The sequence below is a fragment of the Tupaia chinensis genome, unplaced genomic scaffold, assembly GCF_000334495.1.
Source record: "Tupaia chinensis unplaced genomic scaffold, TupChi_1.0 Scaffold000099_1, whole genome shotgun sequence".
Lineage (NCBI taxonomy): Eukaryota > Metazoa > Chordata > Mammalia > Scandentia > Tupaiidae > Tupaia > Tupaia belangeri.
The window spans coordinates 3511910-3531419 of record NW_006159563.1 but is presented as its reverse complement, the minus strand read 5'-3'; the positions used below and the strand labels follow the sequence as shown (position 1 = coordinate 3531419).

At 44.2% G+C, this 19510-nt stretch overlaps 1 protein-coding gene across 1 annotated transcript in view; it reads left to right on the top strand.

The window, feature by feature from the left end:
- RASGRF2 (Ras protein specific guanine nucleotide releasing factor 2) overlaps nucleotides 1-19510 on the top strand; it is a 289250-nt gene that overhangs the window by 246990 nt on the left and 22750 nt on the right. Inside the window, 1 exon segment of the mRNA XM_006143501.3 lies at nucleotides 19284-19396. Coding sequence (XP_006143563.1) covers nucleotides 19284-19396 — 113 coding nt within the window.

The following is a 19510-nucleotide window of genomic DNA, read 5'->3' as shown; positions in this document are numbered from 1 at the left end:
TTTTTTTTTTTGAGAGCTTTTTGCTATAGGGTGCATGTGCTTGCCAGAAAGACAGAGAGAGACAGAGAAACAGAAAGTGAGAAATTACCCCCTTGGGGGGATGGCCACACCGCAATCCCTTCTCCTCCATTCTCCTCTTGGAATCTTGGGCATGCACATACAAGTGTCCAATATGAGTTTAAGCCACCAGGTCCGGGACTCAAACTATGCCAACTGCCGGTCCTGGTTTTCATTTTTTTTTTTTTTTTTTTTTTTATTCAGAGTCTTGTCATGTAATTCCTGGGACCCCAGTGTATCTCAAGATGCAAAGTAGTTTCAATAGACGGGCTGACTGGGTTCTCTTCCCCAGCGTCAGCTTAGCCCAGGACAAGTTCACACCAAGACTCACATGGTCACCAGCATGAGGCTGGCCTAGGTTTATCAGCCTCAGCTCCTCTCTTCCAAAACTTTAAAAACACCTTTTAGCCGGGGTCGGCGGGTGGCATGGTAGTTGAGGGCACTGGCCAGCTGTGGTTTGAGTCCCAGACCTGGCGGCTTACTCTCTCTCTTTCTCACTCTGCCCTGCTCCAGTCAAATTAAAATAAGAAAGAAAGAAAGAAGTAAAGAAAAAAAGAAAGAAAGGAAGAAAGTTAAATAAAATAATTATTCAAAAACAAACAAACAAACAAAAAAAAACAACTCTTAGGCTTGCTTCCCTGTCAGCCTTCCTGTCCTTTTCTCAGTCCCCAATGCCCTCTTCTTCTAATGATCCCAAACAGGAATCCCTCGTTGTTCGCAACTCTGTAGTTGCTAGAAGAGTACCATAAAGTAAACGACAAGACACTGATTATTTTTCTTGTGGCGATGAGAATCCCTGGATGGCGAGCTTGGTGTACTGATCCCCTCGCTGAGACGGAGTTTCCCAGTAAGGTGGTGCTGTCAGATTTGGTGGCCGCGTTGCTCGGCCATTCAGACGCTCTGGAGTCAGAGTGTTCTCAGCGGTGCATGTGCCTGCGCGAGAATTTCCGTCTCCAGTTCCAGGTAGAAAAGCCACACCATGAGCCCAACTCCTCACTCTCCCCAGAGCATATGTGAACTGTGTGAACTGCTCGGGTAGTCCGTCTTTTCTTCTGACATGACCTGGCACTGTTTAGTTCACGGATGTGCCAGAGGAAGATCTCACATGCCCTCCGTGTCTTTTCCCACTTGCGCTGCGTGCATGAGTGGACACTAGGGCCGTATGGTTGGTTTCCTGTGCCTGGTGTAGCCCTCATCGTTTTTAGTTATTATATGCATGTCCTATAACCTTCACTTCTCACCGAGTTCCCTTCCTCCTCCCTGCGTAAGTACAGGACTGCGTGCGGGACATTTCGGTTCTATTTCTCTTTGCTGGCAATAGCCTTAGGGCCATTTTGCTGACTTGAGTGTCCAGATTCCCTTTCTTCCCTTTCTTCATTTGCTTCTGGCCTCGGAGAGTCATTCAGCCTCCATAGTGGGCAGCTTGAGCAAGCTGAGACAGGGGGTGGACTGGCAGACAGCTTGAATAGCCAGAGCTGGTCTCTGCTCTTGGTCCTGGAAGCCACTGTGTGCCTATCACCTCTCCTCACTGACCGTGGGCACAGCCGTAGCCATTACAGTTCAGGGGAGGTGTGAGTGTGGTGCCCAACTTCATGGGCCCTACACCCGTGACCATTGTACGTAAAGGAAGAGTAACCCATCCTGATACCTTTATCCAAGTGTCTCTAAAGACACTTACTCTCCTAAGGCAGTGTCCAGCTATGAAATGGGGCTGTTGGTTTGCAAATCTGAGCTTTAATCTGACTCTGCCAACCAGCCTCACCTTTTTAGTCTGGTCTTCACATCAAACAGTGAAGGGCTTGGACAAGATCAGTTTTAATGGTCTGATCACTCTGTGCCAGTTGAGTCCATTTAAGGAAAAATATAGCATTATTGTGGCAACCTGACTATTTTATCAGTAGCTTTATTTATTTATTTATTTATGGTCATTCACTGTACATCAATATACAGTATACAAAATGAGGTTTTCCATCCAGTATACATTGTATATTGGCTCAACCAAGGATATGACCAAACATGTTATCATCAATAAATGATTTTCTATTTCTTGTTTCTTATATATATTTTTTGAGAGTTTTTTTTTTTCGCTATAGGGCGCGTGTGCTCCCCAGACAGACAGAGAGAGACATAGAGACAGAAAGCGAGAAATCACCCCCCAGGGGGGATGGTCACGCCGCAATCCCTTCTCCTCCATTCTCCTCTCGGGATCTTGGGCAGGCACACACATGCGCCCAGCATGAGTTTTAAGCCACCGGGTCTGGGACGCGAACCGCGGTCGACTACGTGGGAGTCCAGCGACATAGCCATTACGCTAACTGCTGGTTCCCATATTTTTCTTTTTTTTATAATTTTTTATTTTTGGAGAGGTTTTTTGCTATAGGGCATGTGCGCTCACCAGAAAGATGGAGACAGATAAAAAGACAGAAAGCGAGAAATCACCCCCCAGGGGGGATGGTCACGCCGCAATCCCTTCTCCTCCATTCTCCTCTCAGGATCTTGGGCACGCACGCACATGTGCCCGGCGTGAGTTTAAGCCACCGGGTCTGGGACTTGAACCACGGTCGACTACATGGGAGACCAGCGACATAGCCATTACACTAACTGCTGGTCCCTATATTTTGCTTTTTTTCCCTCCCCTTGATTCCCTACCTCTCACCCTCTAACACCCCCTTCCCTTCTCTCACACTGTTTGGTATGTACAGTTGTTTTCCGTGCTTTTTTTTTTTTCACATTTTATTGTGAATCAGTAGCTTTTAAAAAATGAAGGAAGTTGTACTTATTATAAAAATTCAGTCAAATGTGGTAACAATTGCATTTTTTCTTACACAATAGACCAACCAGCTTTATCTCTTCAATTTATAGAAAACAAAAAAGCTACAGTGAAGGACCAAGCTGTAGATTTGTCCCCACATAACTTTAGAGAATCTTGTCTACCATAAAATAACAGACTTCATGCATTTCTTTCTTATTTCCTGTCAAAGGTAACTAGTACTGGCAGATACCTGCCCTGAACGTTGTTCAGGAGAAACAAAAAGGTTTCAGAACTACTGGGGTGGGGTGGGATGGGGTGGGGGAGTTGATATCACTTCCCACCTCTCTAGCCCCATGTGGTACTAGAGTATCATTTCTTCTCCTGGATACTTCTAGCCTATTCTTCAGTAAATATTTGATGAGGCTGAAAAGTTTCCGTTTTTCCAGTTCTAAAAAATTTTCATCTGGTTTTCCATTTTGGCCTCGTTTCTCCTTGTTTTGTTACACCTTCTAACTCATTTGTTGCTTTTTATGTTGAAAGCGATGCCCCAGGCCCAAGCTGGGTTTCTCCCCATAGACTGCCTATGGAATGGCAAAAAAGACCAGTGATCCTGTCAGACAGATCCGTCCTCTTACTCTGGCTCTGCCACCCTGTCTCCTATGGGTCCCTGAGCTGGTCTCTTGGCCTCTCTATATATTAGTTTCTTCTGAAAATAAGAATTGCCACCTTTGCTTTATCTCCCCGAAGGATGTGATAAAAATTAAAGGTCGAGTTGAATTAAGCATTAAGGGCAATATAGATGGATGTGACTAAGTCTTTCTATCCGAGGGCAGGAGAGATGCACATTTCATTTCCTGCAATGAGCTTGTGAGCTCCTTGCAGACCAGCTTGTCTCACTCATCTTTGTATCTCCTGTCCCATAGTTCTGCAACACTGGACTCATGGCAGTTGCCCTGTAAATAGTTGTCAGATTGAGTTTACATTTTAATGTTGTGGTTATTCGTTCTCTCCAGGAGGTCATTTTCCAGCCTTTAACGTTTCCACAGGCAAGACAGACACCGTAACCACAATGAAACAGAAGTCAGAGCGGAGAATCTAAGTGAAAGAAATATTTTCATTAGTGTCCACACACTTCTTGAGCATCTCCTGCTGAGAGGCCTTCTGGGTCATTCACACAATTCCCAGGTCCCTGAAGGTGCTGAGGCATAGAGCTTTTAAGCAGATGCAACTGTAAATGATTTTCTCTTCTCTGCACAGAGGGACTTTGAGGCCAGCCATAGGCAATTTGGAACTGTCCTAGAATCTCTGCTGAGATCCTTGCATGTACGATCTATAGCAATTTCAGTTTTATTGAAAATCAAACTTACTGACCAACCAATTCAGAAAAGATACTCTGTTTATGTCAGTAATTTTACAGACTGTGGGGTTGCACTGATTAAAGAGCCTGCAGGTGTGTCCACAGGTTATAGCTGGCTTCATCAGACTCTGGGTACCTTCTGAATGACAAATGGCTGAGAAGGAAACAAGCACACATTCTATAGGCCTAAGGGAATGTTTTAAAAGCATGAGATCAGGCAAAAATGACCTACTTGTGTACAAATCTCCGTTCCAAAGGAGTTTATGGAGAGAACATTGCTACTCCTTTTTCTGATTTCTCAACTCCTTCAATAATTTGCTAATAAGAATTGAGCTCCAGAATGCCAGACACTAAGGTGGATATGAGAATGAACAAGATTCATGGGGTCTCTGACCTCGGGGAGCTCCCAGGTATTGGGAAAATGTACCTAAAAACAGCTATTGTGCTTAATGTAATTACTGTGTGGCAAGTTGTTAAGTCGATTCTTCTGATTGTCTCAGACTTTCAGGCAGAGCCGAAGGCACAGCAGGAGATAGAGTGGGTGCAGAAGCCCCGTGCATCCTTAAGGGAGTTGCATGGCCACCTGAGCAGGACTAGCTAAGCGCTTGTCAAACCAATCCTCTGAGCAGCTGTTATCTGTGGGAAGTTGAGGCAGGGAGGAGCGAGGAGGTGATTTCCAGAGAGAGAGATGTCAGTGAAAGTTCTCTTCCACTGTGGGGAAGTGGGGAGATGCTTTCTTCTCACTTCGGTCCACATGGAGAGGCTTCAAGGAAACCACTCAGCTAGGCTTCCCGGTGCAGAGGTGAAAGGAGGTGTGAGGCAAGGTGAGGAGGGGCGGCAGCACTGGGACTGAGCTGTGCCTCTGTGTGCTTCTGTGAGCCAGGCACATCCTGTCTAAGAGGATGCCGTCAGGGCTGATGCAACCCCATAGACAGGGTCTATGTGGACAGGGGAAGTGGACTGTTGGCAGCCCAGGGTCTGGGAAGAGTTGGAAGTGACTCACAGGACAGGCATTGCCTGGGTCGGGGGAGCTGTCTTTAAGTCTCCAACAGGGAGATCCCCCCAAGCCCCACCAAGTTAACCCACAAGAGGAAGTGCTAACCTGGGTCCACCTTCCACATCCAAAGAGAGCCAGGGCCTGGCTCTGCCTACACTGTCGCGTCCGGCTGTGTTCTTTCCCCTGGATGAAAACAGGAGGTTCTGAAGTACTCGCAAGGGGAGAAGAAGGTGGAGAGGGCAGAGCAGCCTCCTGTGCAGGCTTCCAATGCTTGGAGCAGGCTGGACGAGGGTTAGGGGGGAAGACGTATGATTCTGGACTAAGCTTAAGTTTTGATGAATATACTGGTTGAATATACTGATTGTAGAAATGACACCATTCTTGTAGCTAAAAGGTACTGGAAGACTTTGCTGCCTGCCCAGAACTACAGCAGAGTGGGGAAGGATGGCCTCAGAGTGGTTTAACAGGACTGAGAGGAAGCAGTAATGCATTGGATGATTTCTTTACTGTTTATGACGTAGGAAGTGTAGGTGCTCTTGGGAGAGCAATTTCCCAAACTATATCAAAATAACTCAGCTATTCTATTTGTAACTCACGTCAGTCCTCTCGCATTCATTTATGGTAAACAGAGAGAGATGTATTCAGCTGATAATGAAGTGCTTGGGCTTATCTTTCGGTTTACACACTTTTGGGTATTTTTATTGAGGTAGTACATACTCTCTATAAAGGGCAGTAAAGTCTGCGGCTCAGTGACTTTCCCGTGTGTACCCCATATCACTATGCCCAGACCAAGCTGTGAAGCATTTCTAGCACCTGGGAGCACCCCCAGTCAGTGCCCTTCCACCTGATCATGGCCAAGTTTTCTGTTAGTTTTACTGTTGTTCTTATTGACAGTGTGTACGTTTTATATATTCAGGATAAAATATAACATTAATCTATTTTAACATTGCTTATGATAATTTTCACACACGTATATGTAAAATGCACACACACACACACACACATATAAACAGTTGGTGCAAATGCAATTGCAGTTTCGGACCATGAATTTTAAATCATCAAACACATCTTTATTATTGGTGCAAATGCAATTGCAGTTTCGGACCATCAATTTTAAATCATTATGGTGAGGTTCAAACACATTTTTGTTATCACAATAGGGGCCATTACAATCAACATATTTTTGCCAACGAGAAATAAGTTTGTTTATTCTTATAGTGTAAAAGTCTGTGCTTTGTGATTTGACCAACTCTTGGAAAACACCGTCCACATCCTGCTGGCTTTGGAAGTGTTTTCCCTGTGAAAAGTTGTTGAAGTGCTTGAAGAAGTGGTAGTTGGCTGGCAGGTCAGGTGAATTTGGCCGGTGAGGCAAAATTCTGCAGCCAAATTAATTCAACTTTTGAAGCATTGGTTGTGCAATGTGTGGTCGGGCATTGGCCGTGGAGAAGAATTGGGCCCTTTCCTTTGACCAATGCCGGCTGCAGGTGTTGCACTTTTGGGGTGCGTCTCCTTCATTTGCTGAGCATACTTTTCAGGTAAAATGGTTCCACCAGGATTCAGAAAGCTGCAGTGGATCAGACCCTACTAAACAGTGACCATGAACTTTGGTGCAAGTTTGGCTCTGGGAAGTGCTTTGGAGCATCTTCTCAGCCCAACCACTGAGCTAGTCATATAACACCCACTTTTCGTCTCATGTCACAATCCGATCAAGAAAAGGTTTATTGTTTTTGCTCAGAATAAGAGATGACCCTTTGAAATGATGCAGGGGAGGGAGGGTCAGCTCAGGAAGTAATAACTTTTTTTTTTTTTTTGGAGAGGTTTTTGCTATAGGGTGCATGCGCTCGCCAGACAGGCAGAGAGAGACAGAGAGATAGAAAGTGAGAAATCACCCCCCAGGGGGGATGGCCATGCCACAATCCCTTCATCTCCATTCTCCTCTCGGGATCTTGGGCACACACAAACATGCTCCCGGTGTGAGTTTAAGCCACCGGGTCCAGGACATGAACCGCAGTCGACTACATGGGAGTCCAGTGACATAGCCATTACGCTAACTGCTGGTCCCACTAATCAAGCTTTTTCACCTTTCCAATTTGCTTCAAATGCCAAAAGACTGTAGGAATGGTCAGTGTTGATTTCTTCTGCAGCTTCTCGTGTTATTGTAAGAGGATCAGTCTCAAAGATTGCTCTCAGTGACATCTGTGTATCATCAGTTTGGAATTAACGTTTCAATGAGCAGATGGTGGTTCTTTCCCAATGAGAGCGTGAGCCAAGACGATCCCTACATCCCCCAGAGGGGCTATTGGCCTGCAGCCCCAGTTCAGCAGTGAAGTGGGAATTGCCCTATTGACTGGTTGAGGTGGAGTAGTAGGTGATGGGACCATGGCCTCTACTTACTGTGTTCGAGGATCTCAGGGGCACAACTGTCCCAAAATGTGGCTTGTGATAGTTGCTCTCGTCTATTATTTTGACAGATGACAGAGGCCTCTTTTAATTTTTTTCTTGGCATTGCTCAGTAAGACACAAAATTCAGTGTCGAATTGGAGTGCCAAGTTCAGATGTATTCTTTGTTCCAAATCTGAATCAGAGGTTGGGCCAGGACAAGCACAGTACAGAATTTTTAGTGTGGGCGGGAGAATGAAACAGGTAAGAAACAATGGCTACTGAACAGGCATCTCCTGTCGCCTCCACTGACAGCTCTTGGCCTACTTCCAGTTTGTCCTGTCCACAGGCTCAGCCCCTCCTGTCCATCCCTGCTTCTGCCTGTCTGCCATGGGGTACTTTTCCACCCATACCTGCTACCTAGCCTCCGCTCCTGTGCAGTGGAGCTTCTCTTCCCCTTGCAGGACAGACTCAGCGCATGGGGGCCTGACCTTTGAGCTCGTTACAGGAGGAAGATTGCCTCCCTGGGCCGCAGCCCCTCTCTGTGTGTGGGAGCTTCCTGTCCCCAGTCTCCTGAAGATGCTCAGGTCTTTGCAATACCACCCTCTCAAACCCGGTCTTCACCACAGCTGGGTGAGGAGACTTTCGGGAGAGATGTGTCACTAGGACCCTGGGCTAGGAGAGGAACTTTTGGATTCCATAGAAATAATCTAGGAACCAGCCTGAGGTCTGCAACTGTTTCAGTGAGGATATGGGACACCTTGTCTTTTATTGGAAATGTGAGAACTTCATTGTTCAATTAGAAGGTAGTTGCCCCTGTGAGGAGGGATTCTGAAGAACAGACTCCCAATTAAAGAGAAAACAAATTTCAATATCATTGTCAGATGCCATTCTAAGCAGTTTTCAAATACTACATCATTTTATCCTGACCGGTTCTTTTTTGGGGAGCGGTAGATATTGTTATTATCCCTGTTGTACAGGTGGGGAGCTGAAGCTCAGAGAGGAGGCTGCACAGTTTCCCTGAGAGGACATGGATAGCAAAGGGTGGAGGCAGGCTTCACACTCTCGCCATCTGGCTGCTTCGTTCATTCGCAGGCCCCTGCTCTCACACCCTCTCCTCACTGGCCACCTCTTGTGATGCAGACTGCTCAAAATGTCAAAATCCACTTGGACTCAAAACAATGAAAAGATCCCATGTTATCATTGTCAACGCTTGCTCTCTCTACTTCTGAAGCTTTCCTTAGAAAATCCACTTTCACCTCCAGTCCACTTGGGGTGGCTTAAACAAAAGATTTATATTTTCCAGTCAGCACGGGCAGACCCACTGCATCCCTTCTGACAACCACTGCAGCGACTCATGGGTTCAATTGGTGGCTCAGTCCATTTAGCGGTGTTATTGGGTTGTCGGAAAAGTCATGACGCATCTTTCTGTGCAAAAATGTGTTATGACTGGGACCAGCAGTTAGCGTAATGGCTATGTGGGCTATGTCGCTGGACTCCCATGTAGTCGACCGCGGTTCGCGTCCCGGACCTGGTGGCTTAAACTCATGCTGGGCGCGTGTGCGTGCGTGCCCAAGATCCTGAGAAGAGAATGGAGGAGAAGGGATTGCGGTGTGGCCATCCCCCTGGGGGGTGATTTCTCGCTTTCTATCTCTCTGTCTCTCTCTGTCTGTCTGGCGAGCGCACGTGCCCTATAGCAAAAAACAAACAAACAAACAAACAAACAAAAACCTCTCAAAAAAAAATGTGTTATGGCTTTTCTGACAACCGAATATAACAGAATATCTGAGACTGAGTAATTTATAGATTTATCTAACACATAGTTCTGCAGGCTGGAAAGTTCAAAGTTCAGCAGCTGCATCTGGTGGCTTCTGGTGAGGGGACTGCGCTGTGTCAAAGTATGGTGGAGAAGCAGAGGAGAAACCCAGGACATGGGAAAAGGGGCAGAACACAAAGAAGAGACCTTGCTTTATAACAACTCCGTCTGCCAGACTACTCCATTCCCATGAGAACTAACCCAGTCTTGAAAGAGTGAGAACTCACTGGCTAACATGAGAATGATTTCAGTCCACCCCTGAGGGCAGAGCCCCCATGACCAAACACTTCCCGTTAGACACCAAGAGGACTAATCTTCAAGGTTTTACCTCCTGACATTGCCACACTGGAACCAAACCTCAACATGCACCTTGGTGGGGACAAGCCACATTCAAACCACAGCAGACGGAGACCAGCAGACTCCCATGCCAGCCTCCAGTAGGCCACTGGCTGTTACAGGAGGTGGAACAAAAGCTGTCCATAGTGAAGGGCCAGGAAACCCCAGCTTGAGGGGTTGAGACCTTGAGACCTCAGACATCCCACCTTGAAAGGTAGGTTAGATGCTGCCCCACTGCTCAGGGTCCCCAAAGTACCATGAGACTCCTGAGTCTGTCTCTAACTGGTGAGAGATGATGGGGATATTAGGAACAAGAAGATGAAGATTTGTCGCAATGTGAGATACTGGCAGCTATGAAATACTTCTTTCTTTCTCTTTATTTCCAGAAGGCCTGTGTACTCATCAGAAAGGCAAAGAGAAAGAGAGGGAGAATGTTCCCCCAATGGGGTATGATCACAACAATCCCTTCTCTTCCGTTTCTCTGTCCTGGTGGGATTTTGAGCATGCAACACATACATGCTTGGCATGTTTTTCAAGCCACTGGGACCAGGATTTGAACCATAGTCAGCCATGTGGTATCTGGTTTCTTTTAGCCATTAGGCTATAAGGCCAAGTCCTAAAATATTTATCAAATGATAAATTAGTTATATACTGCTTCAACTTCGTGTGTGGTTTTACACAATCACCAAATCAGAAGATAATCTACGGCCTGTGTATTTTTATGGGAGACTCACCCTTGTTGATCAGGAGCCGATCACTTCTGTCTGTCCACACCACTTCCTGTTAGTCTCTGCATATCTCAGGTAAGAGATCCCAAACATACACTAGGTACACACCAATGTTTATTCACAACTCAGGTTAACTGAGAGACAGAAAATGCCCCATTTGATTTAATTAGACCAGCAACTTCCATTCCTTTAGGCTTTTCTGATTTCCTGGACACATGGGCCAAAACTTCCCATCCCTGCAGGACTCGATCCTGCTATTTTATTTTACTGACCTTTGTCTCTGCTCCTGCCCTTGGATTAGATGTTTTGGGCATCCAAGTTTTACTTTAGATCCCTGGGTCAGAAAAGACTCATCTGAGGAGAGAAATCTTGGAAACCAGAAAACTAGACTAGATTCCAATGCAAGCTTGCTAGCTTATTTATAAAATATACGGGATGATCCATATGGGATTCTAATACACAAATCAATTAATTGTCAAGTTACTCTAGAAAATATAAAATATAAAAAACTATTAACTGATAAGTGTGTTTTTGTTACTCCTAGATTTTTTTGTTCTCTTTTTCTCTAGTCCAGACAATCAAGTAAAAAATATCCTAGTTTCTTTAGCTACTTATTGAAGTTTTTTCTTATCTTTAATTCATCCTTGTTGTTATCCTTTAAACTCTCCTTAAGCTTTCCAAGCTTTCCTTTAAAAAATTCTCTGTAAGACACTTATAACAGGATTTATTACGTCAATATGAACTAGATTTAAGTGTTTAAGAAGCCAATATCTTCAGTGTAACTTATTTTCAATTTCTATTAGTTGCCCAGTCAGAAATTTTGTTTTCCCTGTAGAACTAGCAGGCTCCTTTAACCTTTTGAGGATGGATTGTGTGGATAGAGAAATCACTGAGAAGCTCCAAATAGAATGTTATGTCTGTCAGGAGTTTCTTGTTGGTGTTGTAAAGGTTTTCTGATGCAAGTGCCAGGGGGCGCCCTTATGTTTTTAATTTGCAACCCCCACTCTCACAATTCTCTTGGGCTTTGGAAGCATTTTTGGAAACCATGGCATGCAGCCACAACTGTGACATGGGGAGTGACAGCCCACCCACCCTGTACATGACATTGCCTGCTCATGTCTGATCAGATCGGGCCTGGCCCAGCAGTCTCCATCACTTCACGGCTGCCTCAGGGTGCCAAGAGCGACAACTAGTTCATTCAGACCCCATCCGCAGCCTCACTGTTGCGCTCCTCGTTCTGCTCCTCTTCTCCCCACTTTGCTCCCAGATGTTGCTAGCCTATAGCTGTCAATCTTGTCGTGTCCAGTTGCTTCTTGGATGAATGTCAAAGGTAATGCTTCCTCTCCATTCCTGTAACTCTAAGTGTTTTGTCTCCCTGTGAAAGGAATGATATACATTTGCCTACCAGCCTTCTTTTTGTATTAAAAAAAAGAATTATTTAATTTAATTAATTATTATTATTATTTTAATTTGCTATAGGGCATGTATGCTCACCAAAGAGAGAGAGAGAGAGAGGGAAAGTGAGAAAACAAGCCACCAGATCTGGGACCCAAACAGCAGTCGGCCATGTTGGATTCTTGCACCTTAACCAACACGCCACTTGCTGCCCCCACTTGCCAGCCTTCTTTATCAGTCTGTTTCCCTCTTATGGATCAAGGTAGGCCTATGGGTTTTAGACCACTTTCTATACTTTCCTAAGGCTTATAGTAAACTCCAAAAATAGTTCTGTTGGCAGGTAGCATTATTTAACTAAGAAAATTTTAATGATCAGGATTAAAAACAGGCCCTTCTAGACTTTTCTTTTTCCTTCCAGTCTTTGTCATTATCTGGAGAACTACAATCCATATAAATTCACCACCTATCTAGAAACCTAATGAAAAACACAGCATCTGAAAAAATTCTGTTTCCCCCCCCTTTAATAAATGCTGTTTAACCTAATCCCCTTTTGAGGCTTGGTGATGGTAAGCTTGGGAGTGATCTGATTTTAAGGTTTGGGGGACAGTATTTAAAAATTCTTAGAAGCACAGCTGTATGGGACTAGACACTGAATTTTAGCAAGTCATTCAAGTGCAGTCATTTGTCAGAAAATGATCGGATAAATGTTTTTCGGGATGATTTTTTCCTCCTCACGGAACGGGTGTCTTTCATTGCCATTTGCTCTTTCCGGCTATTTTCGTTCTAACATTATCTTCCACGTTTTGCACTGTGCCTTCTCTCGGTAGCCTCCCACTTTACATCTGCTAAACTAATTTCCCAAACCACTCGTTTAAGAATTAGGTAGGTTATTACCACCTGTCTCAAAGTCAAGTACCCTCCCCATGGACTCCGGTGCGTTCATTCAACAAATTATGGGTAGGCAGACAGAAACAAGGCACTCTGCTTACCAGACTGGGGGCTGCATTTTATCCAGGTTGTCCTAAGCGAAGAATAGGCTCGTAGATGACAGTCAGGCGCACATTTCCTGTCTGCTCTCTCCCTCTTCAAGTTCTAGAACCTAGCGTAAGTAGTGCCTGGTGAGTGCTGAACATACATTGGGAAGTTGAGAAATATTATGGTATTGCTTTGGAGAGTTTAATCCTAAATGTATTGCCCTTCCCTACATTTTTTCAATTGGGTTGTTTTTCTTCAGAGTGTAAACAATGAGCCTTTTAAATTATTTTTGTATTTAGATCATGGGAAATGCTGGAAAATCTGGCCCTTTCACTTTTCCCTGACTTAGAGCCCTTGCTGCCCAGAGGTGGCCGGGACACAGGCGGGCCAGGGGTGCAGACAGGTTAGACAAGGTGATGTCAGCAAGGTGAGCTGCCTTCCCTCCCCGCACAATTCCCTGGGATAGGGTTTCAGTATTAAAGTTCTGAATAAATATTTTTCTCCTGAAGAGAGCTGAAAACACACTGGTTTAGAGACTTATTCTCTCTAGTTCATAAAAAGGGGAGATCCAGAGGTGTGTGTCCTGGACGCAGCAGGTTGACTTGCTTGTATCTTGCCATGATCACTCAGTATCTTTGTCTGTTTCCCAGTTCACAAAATAGCCTGAGTCTAAACTAAATCGACACCCCAGCGTAAATTCAATTCTTCACCTTATGTATTCAAAATGACAGAAATGAGCAACGTTTTTTCCTTGAAGATCATTAAGTTCAGGGTCAGCAGATTGTGTAGCGGTTACATCGTTGGATTTCTACATGACTGACCAAGGTTCGAGTCCCAGACCTGGTGGCTTGAAAATCATGCTGGGTGCATGTGTGTGCATGCCCAAGATCCCAGGAGGAGAATGGAGGAAAATGGAGGAGAAGGGATTACAGCGTGATCATCTCCCCTCGGGTGTGGTTTTGCTCTCCCTGTCTCTCTCTCCAGCAAGCACATACACCCTAGGGGAAAAAACTTAAAAAAAAATATATAGAGAAAATCATTAAGTTAAACCTCAGTCTCTTCTCATAATCCCCTTTCTTATGTGCCCTTTGTTCCAGGCTGGAAATCATTTACGTGATTTTCCTCCACTCGGCAGTATTTCCACTTTCCTTTTAAATCTCTGCCCCCTGTTAGGAATACACTGTACTGATTACAATGAGAACATTACTCTCATAATTCTCCATACCCCGGAACGGTGTTTATTGAACCAAATTTTCCCCGTCCTAGAGTTCCCTTGGTCATATGTAGTGTGTTGCTAATCATTACCCTGTGTTCCTAAAAGCATGAATGTGATTTCTAAGATGCCAACACTATCAACAGGGATTCATTTTGAAGTGTCAGAGAATCTGACTGATTGCTTCTTGGATCATGTTTCTGTTGTATGATCAGGTCATCCTAATGCAGACTGGTTCATTCTGATTGGAAACCTGAGTCTCGAGTTCCCTGTGTCAAATGGTGCTTAGTACAGGTGGGAAGTAGCTCCAGACTCTGCTACCGTTTGACATTGCAGCTGGCCTTCCCCAAGCCAGCCAGCGCGGCTCACTGATGGCTGCTTTTTGTGGAAAGGCCTTGCGATGGAGCACTAAAGACTCGGGCTTCAGCCAAGATAAGCCTGGATCCGGGTGCCACTCGCTACCCGTGTGACTTCAGTGAGATTCCTAGTCTCTTCCTCAACTTCCCCATGTGTAAAATGAGAATAATGACGCTAGCTACATTTCAGATCGCTGTTGAGGGTTCAGCTAGATAATAAAGTGTCATTCCCTAGCCTGGGGCAATCTCACACTGAGTCTGATTTATGATCATACTTACTTCATGAGTTATTCACTAACCTAGGGAAAATACTAGCTTTCCTAATCATCGGTGCATGTGTTTGAGCGAAGAGTCGATAAAAGCTTGGTAAAATCCTGCCTGATCTCGCCACCGTGGACCTCTCTAGATTCCAGCATCGTCAGTTGATAACTCTGTGCAGCTGGGCTTTGGCTGTGGGGCCACGATCCATGACAGCTTTGTGACCTCTTTGCAGGCCCAGCCCCAGTTCTAAGATTCAATAGGTGTCACCAAGCTGGGGTCTGCCTGTAGCTGTCCCTCCGTAGGACTCGGCTCCTGGTTTCTTTGGTCACTGTCCTTTATCTGGCTTCCCTCAGCCACTCTGCCTAGCCCCGGAGCTTTGTCAGTCCAGTTGCTCCATAACTGTGGTCTCCTTCGTCGTACACACCTCACGTTTTCCAGGCTCCCCACCTTTGAGAGCAGGATGGTTTATTTCTTCCAATTTTCTTCATGAATTGGAAAATAAAAACGAAACCAAATACGGTTGCTGTGGTAACTTTGGTGAGCCCATCGGGGTCTCTCGGGTACCACAGGCTGGCACACCTGACACTTGCAGCTTTGCCTCCTGGATCACACCCTGCCAGCAGCTGTAGATTTCCAAGTCTCCAGCCGACCCGGGAGCGCCACCTCGTGGGCATTTCGAATGCCATCTCCAAGAAGGCACTCCAAGTGCCACAAGCCACGGGTACTCTTTCTTCCCATTTCTGGGCTGGGGAAATGGAGCCAGACTTTACATTCTAGGGGATTACCAAATGGCTGTCAACCAGATTGTGAATAATTTATCTATGGATATAAATAGGCCAAATGTCTTGTATTACTGCTGGAGATTTCTTCTTATTGATTAGCGGGTACTCTCTTTTTACATGGACTTTGGAGCAACCAGTTCTGTATTTTACATGTATTTGTTAAAATAAAGCTATATATTCTAGGCAGGGCATCAGAGAATTTTGTTGTCGTTGTTTGTTGTAGGGTATGTGCACTCACCAGAGAGAGAGAGGGGAAAAGTGAGAAATCCCCCAGGGGAGATGACCACACTGCAATCCCTTCTCCTCCATTCTCCTCTTGGGATTCTGGGCACACACACAGAGCATGATTTTCAAGCTGCCAAGTCTGGGATTCGAACTGTGCCCCTGACTATGTGAGATCCAGTCACCTAAACTCCATGCTACCTGCTGGACCAAGAATTCATTTTTAAAAAACTTTTTGAGGCTTTTTTTAAAATCATGTTTTTGTTTTTAAATAAACAAAGGCAGTGCAAAATGAAGTGCTTGAAGTGCGGGCTCTGGACCGGCAGTACCAGCATGTTAGAGATGCAGAACAGCCGTCTTCGTTCCAGAGCCGCTGAGTCAGAATCTGCATGTCAGCCAGAGCTTCTTAGGATTCTCGTCCGCACGACAGTTCTAGGGGGCAGGTGTAGAGTTGGACGATAGAGCTCCCGTGTTCTCATCCCTGCACCACCAATGTCTCTACGCAGCTAACCTCTGCCCCGACAATCACATCCGTTCAGCGTCAGTGGCCCATGTGTGACAGATCATAAGATCATAGTCCCTGCTTGCCACTGGGTCTGCTGAGGAAGAACTGACATTACATACAAAAGGTCACTTCATACATGGTAAAACATCTGTGCAAATGTAAAGGGAAATCAGAGTGACATTTCTTACATTTTATACTCAGCTACCGAGAATCTGCCTTGCATTAGCTACAGAACAAATATTCAACTGTAGCCATTCTTCGTGCTTCAGATAATGTCTGAGTGATTTTACCAAGCTTTTCAAAGGCCCCTCTCAGGCCAATCTTCCCAGAGCTCAGGATAATACAATTACATTCTGTTTTTCTTGGAAAGACCTTTCACTCAGTTCCTGTCCTAAGGCCCTAGGAGTGGTTGACCTACCCCCATCCCACCCCCTATCCCCATCTAGCCCAGTATGGAGCATGGGAGGTGTTCAGTTTTGCTTGTTGATTAAAACACTAATTAGCCCTAGCAAGGTCCGAATTATGACTGGATATCTTTCACACCAGTTGTGCTGTTTATGATAATCAGATTATTTGCATCATTAGAGACCTAACATGACTGCATGAGGATTTGGTTGTCTCACTAATGTAGTATATCAAATACTCATTAAAAACAATGGACTCCTGATGGCTGAGAAATTCTTCGCTAACGCACGCAGACTGAAGTAGGTGAGATCACTGTCTACCAACATCCTTCCTGTGGTCTTGAAATGAGGGAGGGGCCAAAAACCAGGGACGCAACATTCACCTTGCATACATATTAAAAGAAAAATTAATAGAAAGAAGCTGTTAGACAATAAGTAGGCAAAATTTGGGGAAAACTTATCATCTGAAGCCTTAAGATTGATAAGAGATGTTAATATCTGTGTTATGCCCAGCCATGGAGGCTCTTGTTCCTAAAGATATGGTACTATCATCAATGAGTTATAGTGAATTATTGAGACTCATTTATTACACAGTTCATTACCAAATGGAAATACAAAAATGTTAAATTCAAATTAGGTTCAACTTTTGCATTGTCTACAGTTTGTGAAATTATAGACTTTTTGCCCCTAATTTACTAAGTACAGTAAAATCATGCCTTTAAAAAAATGATTTACTGTAATTAGCAATGTTCTTGCCAATCATTTAAAAGAATCCAGAATTTTAAGGCTTCAAAATGGCTTTCCATAAAGCTAAAATGTAATTGTAATAAGTGCTTTTATATGGAGGAAAATAAACATGCATGCCATGCATATACCACCTCTCCGAGTAAGAGCCTTTACTTTGCAAGACTTTGCAATGCCCCATTCATTGCTGTATGCTGCCTGTCAGTGTTTTATAAGAATACACTTAAGAGGGGCCAGTGGGACCAGCAGTTAGCGTGATGGCTATGTCGCTGAACTCCATGTAGTCAACCGCGGTTTGAGACCCAGATTCGGTGGCTTAAACTTATGCTGGGCGCGTGTGCATGTGTGCCCAAGATCCTGAGAGGAGAATGGAGGAGAAGGGATTGTGGCGTAGCCATCCCCCTGGGGGATGATTTCTCACTTCCTATCTCCCTGTCTCTGTCTTTCTGGTGAGTGCACGTGCCCTATAGCAAAAACCTCTCCCCAAAAAACAAGAGGAGCCAGTAAGTAGGTGATGTGATAGTTAAGGTTCTGGACTCCTACATGGCTGACCATAGTTTGAGTCCTAAGCCTGGCAGCTTGCTCTCGTACTTTCTCTCTCTCTCTCTCACTTTCTCTCTCTGGTGAGTACATGTGCCCTACAACAAATTAAAAAAAATAATAATATTAAATAAATTGAAAAGAAAAATAAGGAATACATTTAATAGAAGAGTACAAGAACCATAATTCTCTTTTCTCTCTTTTGTTTTTGGAAAGGCTTTTGCTACAAGGAATGTGTGCTCACCAGAGAGACAGAGAGACAGAAAGCGAAAAATCCCCCCCCAGGGATCATGCCACAATCCCTTCTCCTCCATTCTCCTCTCAGGATCTTGGTCATGCATGCACACGTGCCCAGTGTGAGTTTAAGCCACCGGGTCCAGGACTTGACCCACAGTCGACTACATGGGAGTTCAGCGACATAGCCATTACGCTAACAGCTGGTCCCCATAATTCTCTTTTTATTCTCTTTCCAAGGTTTTAACTTTGAAAATTTCAAATCAAGGAAAAAAAATGCCTTAATAAAACAAAACACACTGTTGCTGTTGCACATTTAGAATCATGAATTAACATATTTATTCACTCCACACCCTCAAGAATAAAGACCTGCTTTTTACATAGCCATAATAAAATGACCAAATTCAGGAAAACTTAAGATCGATAGAATACTCTTCGGTGTGCTGTCCTGAACCTTTTTTTGTCCATTGTTCCTCTAATGCCCTTTGATAGCATTTCCTCTTGACCCAGGTCTAATCCAAGTTCAGACACTACCTTTAGCCCTTGCCCTGTGGTGACCTTTAAACTGGAACAATAACTGATTTTCCATCTTTTGTGACATTAACGTTGTTGAAGTGGACAGGCCAGCGCATCCTTGCAATTAGATCGAGGTTATGCATTTGTGGCAGAAGTACTAAGGAAGTACAATATATATATTAATATATTGCAGATCATGACATTAGTAGGTACATGGTGTTACTTTAGCTCACATTGGTCATGGAAACTTTGATCCCTTGGATCAAATGAGTTCCACCGTGCTGAAACACAGTAGAGCAATGATATTTGGTGACAGTTCTATGTATATTTCACAATAGCTAGAAGAGAAGATTTTGAATGTTCACAACATGAAGTAGTAAGTGCTCGAGATGATAAATAGTTTATGGCCCTGGTTTTTACATTAGATATTGTATACAGTATTGAAAAACCACACTGGTTCTCCATAAACATGTACAACTATTATATGTCAATTAAAAATAATAAATTTAGGAAAAAAGAAAGAAATATCAACAACAAGGCTTGTTCCCAAGCTAATTTAATCAGGTTCTCTGGAGGTTGAGGGGAGAACTTAAGGGTCTATATTCTAATGTTCATTCCTAGCTTTTGCAGAGTTTATCTTGAGGAATGGCATCAAGTATCATAGAGCTACACCTTTCCAAATCACAATTTTAAAAGATTCACTTTATTTTATAGGATTTTGAACTCAACAATGAACTAAAGATGAATGTCCTAAATTTGCTAGAAGAAGTCTTAAGAGACCCAGACCTTCTTCCCCAAGAAAGGAAGGCCACGGCAAATATCCTGAGGTAAAGTCCATAGCAGGAACAGGTTAAATTGCATTATTTGATTTGTGTTGTGTTTATAGAAAATAAGACCCTATCAGATCAGAAGGTTAAAGCTCAGAATTCTTGGGACAGCAG